Source organism: Cyanistes caeruleus, unplaced genomic scaffold, assembly GCF_971803275.1.
Source record: "Cyanistes caeruleus unplaced genomic scaffold, bCyaCae1.hap1.1 HAP1_SCAFFOLD_76, whole genome shotgun sequence".
NCBI lineage: Eukaryota > Metazoa > Chordata > Aves > Passeriformes > Paridae > Cyanistes > Cyanistes caeruleus.
This window is the reverse complement of record NW_028255888.1, coordinates 750,473-760,071: the sequence shown is the minus strand read 5'-3', so window position 1 is coordinate 760,071 and position 9,599 is coordinate 750,473. Positions and strand designations below refer to the sequence as shown.

Genomic DNA, 9,599 nt, shown 5'->3' with positions numbered 1-9,599 from the left:
GCAACCACGGGGCTCTGGGAGCTCTGTGACCTCAGAGCCTGCTGTCACCTCAGCCTGCTGTCACCCCAGAGACTGCTGTGACCTCATGGCCTTGGCTGTACCCCCTGAGTGTTCTCCCATCTGTACTCCAATCTGTACTGGACTGATTGTAAATCTTTGACTTCATCAAAGGGTCATTGCTAAACAAAACCTTGGTTTTGCCTGCTGACACTGCTGGTCATGTTCTGTCCCATGAGATGCTCTTGATGGTTCCCTCTTTTCCTGGGCATGGCACTGGAGGAGGTCCAGGCCCAGGTGATGCCACTGAAGGAAATGTGCCCTCAGCCCAGGGACACTCAACACAGACTCCCCCAGCCCCTCAGTGCCCTGCCGCTGGTCACAGCAGCCCCTGCCTGGCTCCTGCCTGCCCACACCGTGGTCAGCCCCGCCTGCTCCTGGACATGGAGCTCAGCCGGGGCTGGTGCTGTGTGGGCTTTGCTGGTGGTACCAGCCAGACACTGGGGTGAGAGCTCCATCTCTTTATTGGAACAGAAGAGCTGTGTCAGGCCCTGCCCTGGCAGGAGGGACCCACCTTCAGTCCAGGCCACAGAGCAGGGCGGGTCCCTTCAGGGACACAGGGCCTTGCTGTGGGTGGTGGCAGCATCTGCACAGCAGCAAGCTGGTAACGCAGCTGTGACAGGGACATCATGTATGGGCATGGAGATGTGAAATGTGAGGTACAGGTGTCCCTGAGGGAGGTGTTGGCCTTTCCTGTGAAGCTGCAGAGGGGAACCTGTTGAGAGAGGAGATGGCTGAGGCCCCAGCTGCAGCTGGCACACAGGGACCCTCCTGCACACTGGGAGATTCTCACTGTGCTCAAAGTTTCCCTCTGAAGACTAAGAGCTGAATGTGGATGGGCTTAGCAACTGGTCTGCAGGCCAAAGAATTGAGGCAGCAGAAGAACAAATTGACAAAATACAAGTTTATCCATAGCAAGGAAGAAAGCAAGGCCGTTAGCATGGAAACCAATAAAAAAGGATATAAGGGGTATTTACAGTTGTAATAAATGGAATTGGTTCGTGCTAACTAAATTGTAACTGTTATTAAAGTTATTATTAGAAACAATCAAGAATCAGTGTTACAAAGCAGATGTACCCCTTTGCAGATGTTACATGTCAAAATGAAAGTACAGGATGTAGTTTAGAAGATAAATGGTGTCTCAAGACCAAAATGGCCTTGAGAGGGACCAAAATTAGAACAAATTTAGGCATTGGGCCTAAAGATTAGTAAACATAAGGCTAATTAGTAGACTAACATAACACAAGGCTTAGTAGGCACGCGCAAACCTGTAAGGTTATCCAAAGGACAATGAGGAAGAAGAGAAGCCTTCACCAAAAGACCACCAAAAGAAGACTGAAGACCCCATTGCAACAAGTGAGGCATGTGCCGTGAAGAAAAGTGATGTTAAGTCAGAAAAATCGGAAATAGGAGGAAACTTGCAGGAAACACTAATGAATATGTATAAGCATGCAGTATATGAGTTTAGCTTGAAGTGCTTTGTTTTGAACGTGAGGCAGGGTGGGAAGCCTCCGTACCCTGGTGGGTTTTGCTTATGCTTTAATCATACTTAATTACTAGTAGATTATATATATAAATTTTATTTTTTTATTAAATTGTATTATTTTACTAAACTGTATTCTTTTATACCACATTACTATTCAGATTAGTAAATGGTATTCATTTTTAATTAAACTGCCATTAAGCCAAGGGACCTAGTTGTCAAAATTCTAATTTCATTTATAACAATATTTTAGCAAAGAAAGCTGGTACAACAACATTGGTATTTAAAAAACATGACGCAATATGAGCTATATTAACAAAGAAGGCACCTTACGGTGACAACATTCTACTGTTCAAACTGTAAAACATCTTTGTGTACTGATCAGGAGGTCATGATTTACTCTTTACAATCCTGATGCTGAATGTCTCCTGAGGAGGTCTGGTCACAGAGAAGAATGAATCCCTTGCAGGCTGCCCCTGTTTGGACAACCTGCTCCTCACCCCAAGCCTCAGCATGTCTGACATGGCCCACCTGGGACTGACATCCCAAAACATTGATAACATTTCTCTTTATAATTTTTTCTTTATGAATAAAATCTAATTAATTAATAAAAATAAAATTTTGGTTTTTATAATAATATTATTCTGTGTTTTTAGAACCTAATTTTTATATTTATATGAAAGAATTGATACACTTTCAGGAACAAAAAACATTATTGGTCCTTGGTTCAAAGTACCACAATTCCCTTCATTAATTAATTGATCACTATTTCTCCCTCATTATGCTAATTACACCTATTTTTAGTCCTTTGATCATATTTTTTAATGATTTTCTCCCACAGGGCAAAAGGAGCCACTTTGGGGTCTATGGAGACTTTTCTGGGGAACATTTGGGGTAGTTTTGTGTCTGGAGAGGGAATTTAGAGACAACCTGGTGGTCTGGAGGACACTTGGGGAGCCGGGTGGGCACTTAGGGATTCTGTGGGACAATTCGGGGCCTGGGGGAGCACTTGGGGGTCCAGGGGAGCGCTTGGAAGTCAGGGAGGGGAATCTAGGGCCCCTTCGGGGACCGGGCGGGCACTTGGGGGGCTGTAACGGGGAATCTATGGGCCGCGGGGGATGATGGGAGCTGTAGGCGCCGGTATAGTATGGTTTCATGGTGCCGCGGAGCACCACGGGAGTTACAGGCTCAGCTCCAATGGGTTCCGGTGGGGCGCGGGGCATGACGGGAGATGGAGTCCCGGCTGCAGTAGCGTTTTATTGGCGCCGCGGAGCATGATGGGAGATGTAGTCCCGGAAGTGGCTCGGAAGGTGCGTTTGGCGGTGAAGGGAAGCACTCGGGAAGCACTTCTGCGTCCGAGCCATGGCTGCAGGTCCTCGGGGCGAATGTATATGGCTTGGGAGCACTTGGGGGGAACCTGGGGAGCTCTAACCGGGCTCTTTGGGGTGCGGGGCACAGCAGGAGGTTTGGGCGCGGAACTGTGTTCTGGGATGATGGGAGATGAATTCCCAGCCGTGTCTGGAAGGGGCATCTGTGGGGTCGGGAGAACTCAGGTGTCCAGAGATGCTTTGGGGGGTCCTGAACGAGCGCTGAGGGGACACTCAGGGATCCTGGAGGGTTTGGGGGAGACTTATGAGACATATGGGGGGCGATGCCGGGGTTCTGGGGAGCGCAGGGCATATTCCCAGTTCCTCACAACCTGGTCTCAATTGCCCCCTGCAGGCTCCTACTCACTGCCAGGACGATCCCAGTATGATATCCCAGTGTGATGTCACTACACAGCCAGTGCAATCTCAGCCAGTGCCAGGATGATCCCAGTACAAACCAGTCCCTGCCAGTGCTGCCACTCCTGGGATCCCCCAGCCCTCTCTGTGTTCCCCCCTCCCGCATCTCCCCAGAGGAGCCCCAAGGGCTGGCAGTCCCCAGCCAGGGTCCCCAGCCAGCCCCAGTTTGGATCTGCAGCCCCCAATTTTCCCAGTTTCCCCAGGCCGGGTTCCCTCCATCCCCAGCGGGTGGGAGCAGCGGAGAGCCCCACGCTGCCCATCCCGACCTGTCCCGGCTCCATCCCCGCTCCTCCCATGGGCTGTGAGGGGTTCGGGAATGGGGCACTGAGGTTGTCACTGCTCCTGGGGGAGGAGGAGGAGGGATGGAAGTGGAAGGATGAGGGAGAGCAAGAAGGGATGGAAGTAGGAGAAGGGAGTGGTGTTAGGGAGGAGGTGGAGGAGGGAGGAAGAGGCAGAGCAGGAGGAAGAGCAAGAGGAGGGACAGAGGAGGATCACGGAAAGGAGAAGGAATCACAAGGTCCAGCACTCCCTGAATTCACAGCTCCCACCCGTGGGATCATCACCTCGCATCCCACAGCTGACAGGGGAGGGGGAGCTTGGCCCTGGTATCCTGGAGGGTTCCTGGGTTGGGTTTTTTTGTGGGTGATGTTTGAAGAATGAAGAACTCCAAAGCTGTATGCAAAATGCCCCTTGGGGGGACATTGGGGGGTCCTGGTGGCAGCTGCTGGCAGAGGCAGCCTGGAGGAGCAGAGCCCTGTGTCCCCCAGGACCCCAAAGTGGGGAGCCCAGAGAGGAGGAGCTCTGCAATTTGTTGGACCCTCAACAGCCTGGAGAGGGGCAGGGGGGACTCCTTGGACCCCCTGCACCCCAAAGCAGAGAATAAGGGGAGAAGGGACCCTGAAGCCCCAAAAACCTCCAGCATCCCTAAGTGCTGAGATGAAAACGGGTAACTTCTCGGATTCCTGGCACTCCCAGCAGCCTGGGGAGGGCAGGGACCGAGTAGACTGGGGACCCCCAGTGCAAGCATGACCTCCAGGAGCTGGGATGGGAGGGAAACCCTGAACACCAAAGGGGAGAGACCAGAGATGGGGAACTTCTGGGAGGCATTTTCAGGGCTGAATCCGGGTGTTTGGGGGTTTTTATGGACTGCAGATGCCCGGTGATTTCTAGAGATGAACATGGGCAGAATGAACCCCCTCAGCCCATCTGCTCATGAATCGTATTTTTCCCCAAGCCAGGATTTCCCATTCCCAAACCTTGGCCAGATGGAAGAGGAGGCTGTGAGGAAGAGGAAGATGCCCCAGGACACCCAGGCAGGTGAGGAGGAAGTCAGTGCCCCTTTCCCCCTCTCTCCTGCTCCATCTCCCAGCCCAGCATGGCCCCCGGCTGCAGGACAACCCCGCTGCCGAGGCCATCCTGCCGGGGATGCACTGGGGGGATCTCCTTCCCCTTCCCTCTGGCACGGAGGCAAATCCCATCCTCTCCTTGTCCTTCCTCCCCCAGACATGGAGCTGAGGATGGAGACCAGGAAGAACAAATCCCTGGGGCAGAACCTCATGGAAGAGGCCGTTTTGACCAGCTCCACAGCACAGAAATCCAACGGGGAAGAAAAGCCCTGGAGATCCCACAGGAGGAGGGGCTCCAAACCCATCCCAGGGTGCTCTGAGGAGGAAAGACCCACCCTGTGCCGGGAAGGCGGCCGGAGATCCAGCCGGGGCTCTGAGCTGGTGGTCCATGAGCAGCTTCAGGATGGGGCGAAGCCCTATAAGTGCTTGGAATGTGGGAAGAGCTTCAGCCGGAGCAACAAACTGATCCGCCACCAGATGATTCACACTGGGGAATGGGCCTATGAGTGTGGGAAATGTGGGAAGGGCTTCAGCTGCAACTCCGAATTCATCCGTCACCAGCGCATCCACACTGGGGAGAGGTCCTACGAGTGTCCCGAGTGTGGGAAGAGGTTTCAGAGGAGCTCTCATCTCCTCGTGCACCAGAGGATTCACACAGATGAGAAGCCCTTCTGCTGCCCTGACTGTGGGGAGGGCTTCAAGCACAATTCCACCCTTGTCAGGCACCAGCGGATCCACACTGGGGAGAGGCCCTACGAGTGTCCCCAGTGTGGGAAGAGCTTCAGAAACAGCTCCTACCTGACCATCCACCAGAGGACCCACACTGGGGAACGGCCCTATGAGTGTGGGGAATGTGGGATGACCTTCAGCCAGAGGTCCCAACTGACCATTCACCAGATGATCCACACTGGGGAGAGGCCCTACGAATGTCTCCAGTGTGGGGAGAGGTTTCGCATCAGCTCCACTCTCCTCGTGCACCAGCGGATTCACACAGAGGAGAGGCCCTTCCGCTGCCCTGACTGCGGGAAGGGCTTCAAGCGAAACTCCCACCTCATCTCCCACCGGCGCAGCCACAGCGGGGAGAGGCTCTATGAGTGTCCCCAGTGTGGGAAGAGCTTCACCCAGAGCTCTAACTTGACCAGACACCAACAGAGGCACCACTAAGGGAAGCCCTGCGAGTGCCCCAAGTGCAGGAAGAGCTTTGTGTGCTGCCCCAGCTCCATCCCCAATCAGAGGCCCCACGTTGGGCAGAGCCCTGATGACCCACGTTCCCAGTGATCTGTGTTGGGAACACACTGGGCTGGTGGTCATTTTAGTTTGGTTTCAATTATCTTTTGGTTCATCTTCATCCTTGTAAAACAGACAAAATTGGGGTAAAAATCAACAAATTCATCAAAAGCATCTTAAACCTCACTTTTTACTAGTGTTTCAAGGTAATCTGGGATTTAGGGAGAAACTTGGGGGTTGTGGCGGTATTTGGTGTAGTTGTCTCCATTTCTTGGCATTCAAAGGGATGAGAGGGTTTGATCTACCACCTCTAAACCACTCCAAAATTATACAATTCCACAGCCTCTAAGGGTGTGATGCCTTAAGTTTTAGCTTTCATGTTTTTCATATTCTGCACTGTCTAGGTTTATAGTTTTGAACTTCATATTAAGTGTTGGTGAGCTCTCTTCACTTAGTAGGTAGACAAAACAATTCCTTTTCTAGCTTGATAACAAGGGCAGTCGTTACAAGTTTCAGGCCCAAAAGCATAAACAAGGGTGGACTAAAGGAAGAAAACAAGAAGGATGGGACTTCACCATCTGAAGCTGTAATTGGACAATGAACCCAAATATGCAGATGGACCTAAGCTTACAAAAATGTGAGACCTTACAATCAGTTGTTCATCCATTTTTGTGGCCATTTTTGGTTGATCTTGGGTGTAGCCCTGGCCAGGCTCTTGTATACCCAAGGTATATCCTTTAAGGCCTTTTAATAAACTTTATCCTTAACTCTGTGCAGCCTCTGTTCTAGGTCAGCCTTCTGAAGGCATCAGGTGGAATGGGATTGGAAGGGGACTGGGCGAAGTGGGATGCAGATCAGGAGGGGTGAGATGGGCATTGGGTGGGGCAGGATGGGTGGGATAAGGATTGGGAGGTGTGAAATGGGCAAAATAGGGGTTGGGAAGGAGGTCTTGATGTCCAGCAGAGATGAGATGGGTTGGGGTTGGGATTGGGGAGGTGGGGTGGGGTCTGCAATGAGACAGCCAAAGTTTGGGGATGATGAAGGGAAGGGGAGCCCATTACTGGGTGAGCTTTTGTGTGAGGTGCCCCTGCCCAGGCAGGCAAAGATTTGGTTTCAAATGAACATGATTAAAGTGAGAGGTGTGGGCAAGAGGGAATTCCATCCCTCTGCCTTGGAGTATGGGCCCTATGAGCCCAGGAAGAAGCTCCACCCTGGACCCCTCATGGGATGGCAGCCCAGGGATTTCTGATTGGCTTTGGGCCCCTGGTGCTTCTCCCTTGCTGTGTTCCCAGTGGTCCCTAACCTTGAACTCCACCCTGATTCTCCAAACCCATCTCCCTGCCTCTGTTCGGGGCTGTCTCTGGATCTGAGTTTGTTCCTCTGCTGAATAAATGTTTTCCTGAGCAGAATCCCGTCTTGTTGGTGTCCCATGCCAGTTCCTGGTAACTATAGCCTCCCTGGACATGAACCTGCGGCCCTGGAATGCAAAACCCTGCAAAATTAAGACCTTCCCCAGACCTCCAAAATCCCCAAATTCCCTAAAATTCACCCAAAACTCCCCAAATTCCCTTAATTTCCCTATAATGCTCTTTTTGTCCCCCTCTGCTGCCTCTGCAGATGGTGTCTTGGGGACAACTCCAGGAATTTGGAGGGGGTCTCTCCTCCTCTGCCACCCCCCAAAAACCCAGCACTTTTGTGAAAAAAAATCCCAACAATCCCTTGGATTCAAGGGGGTGTTCCCCCATTTTGTATGCATTTTGGGGGGGTTCCCCCCTAATTTGTCAGTGTTTTTTGCCATTTTTTGGTGGTTTTGGCATTTTTCAAAGTGAGCTTTTTTGGGGGGGGTTCCCCCAATTTTTTGGAGGTGGGTGCCTCAATTTTTTTCTGGGGGTTCACCCCCTCCCCCAATATTTCCTCCATTCCCCTCCCCCCTTTTTGGTGATTTTGGGGGAGAGGGTTGCAATTTTGGGGGGATTTTGGGGAAGGGTTGCTGTTTTTTGGGGGGTGTTCCCAGGTTTTGGAGTGGAATTGAGGAATCTGGTGGTTTGGGGGAAAACTTTGGAGCTCCTGGGGGAATTTCGGGGTTTTAGGGCAGGAATTTAAGGATTTTTTTTGTAACATTTGGGTGTTCGGGGGGAAATTTGGGGTTTTGGGGAGAACTTTGGGTTTTTTAGGGAGAGGATTTGGGGTTTGGGGTAAAAAAACTGGGGTTTTGGGGTGGAAAATTTGGTGGGATTGGGGGGAAAATTTTGGGGGGAGAATTTGAGTCTTGTGAGGATGTGGGACTTTTGGGAGAGTATAGGGGTTTTGGGGGTATTTGGAAGGAATTTTTGGATTTTTGGGGAGGAATTTGGTAGTTTTGGGGGGAAAATTCAGGGGTGCTGGCAGAGTTCTGATTTTGGGAAGGGGATTTGGGGAGGATTTTTTGGGTTTTGGGGGAATCTCCACTGATGGGGAGGAGTCCTGATCACAGTGAGGAGGGGCATTTTGGGGAGGCCTGAATTTGGGGAGGGGTCTCAGGGAGGATTCCTAATTTTGGGGTGGGATGTGGGGGGATTTTCCAGTGATGGGGAGGTTTCTTGGGGGTGGGATTTTGGGAGGAGTCTCATTGGGGGACCATCCTGAGCTGGAAGCAGGGGGGACGTTGGGAGTGGAATTTGGGGAGTGTAAGAAATGGAAATAATTTGTGCTAACAAAATTGTAACTATTTGGAAAGTTATTACTAGAAGCAATCAAGTGAATTAGTGTTGTAAGGCAGATGGACCCCTTTACAGATATTACATGTTAAAATTAAGATACCGGATGTAGTTTTGAGATAAGTAATGTCCCAAGAGAAAACTGACCATGAGATGGACAAAATTGGAATGACTTCAGGCACAGGCCTGAAAATTATGAAGTGTAAGACTAATTAGTGGAACACAATGCTTACTTACATAACACAATGCTTAGTATGCACACAAAACCTGCAAGGTTATCTGGAGGACAATAAGGATGAATGTAAGCCTTTGTCCAAAGACCACCAAAAGAAGACTGAAGACCCCCTAACAAAAAGTGAAACATGCACCGTGAAGAACAGTGATGTAAAATTAAAGAATTGGAAATAGGAAGAGACTTACAGGAAACATAAATGAATATGTATAAGCATACAGTATATAAGTTTAGTTTGAATTGCTTTGTTTTATATGTGAGGTAGGGTGAGAAGTCCTCCCCATAACCCATTCAGTTTTGCTAGTGCTTTAATCATTCTTAATTATTGGCAAGCTATATTCATAGCTATATATCTATATATCTATATATATATCTGTATGATATATATATATATATATCTGTATGTGTGGGTGTGTGTGCATATACGTGTGTGTATATATATATATATATGAATATATTCACTAAATTGTACTCTTTTGCTAAATTGTATTCCTTTACATCAAATTGCTATTCAAGCCACTAAATTGTACTCTTTTATTTAATTGTTTTCTTGTATTCAATTCACTAAATTGTATCATTTTTTTTTCTTATTATTAAACTGCTGTTAACCCAATAGACCTAGTCGTCCAAATTTCAATTTCATTTATGACACTGCCCTTGGGTGAGTTACATCCACAGCGAGAGGGAGGAGGAGATGATCCCACCCATGGCTGCTGCTGGGTCCAGACATTTGGTGATATAAAGCTGAGCCAGAGCTTCAGCATCTCTCCCAAA

General features: G+C 49.8%; 1 protein-coding gene across 2 annotated transcripts; it reads left to right on the top strand.

The window, feature by feature from the left end:
- The first annotated feature begins 2,845 nt into the window (after positions 1-2,845).
- Positions 2,846-6,664, top strand: LOC147646894 (uncharacterized). 2 transcript variants are annotated; one of them, XM_086872793.1, is made up of 3 exons: positions 2,846-2,912; positions 4,563-4,641; positions 4,828-6,664. In XM_086872793.1, the coding sequence occupies exons 2-3, from the start codon at positions 4,590-4,592 to the stop codon at positions 5,832-5,834; spliced, it is 1,059 nt and encodes a 352-aa protein (XP_086728919.1). In that variant the 5' UTR covers positions 2,846-2,912; positions 4,563-4,589; the 3' UTR covers positions 5,835-6,664. The 2 variants fall into 2 exon arrangements, with proteins under 2 accessions (XP_086728919.1, XP_086728918.1); XM_086872792.1 differs by lacking the exon at positions 2,846-2,912 and having other exon boundaries at positions 4,510-4,641.
- The last annotated feature ends 2,935 nt before the right edge of the window (positions 6,665-9,599 follow it).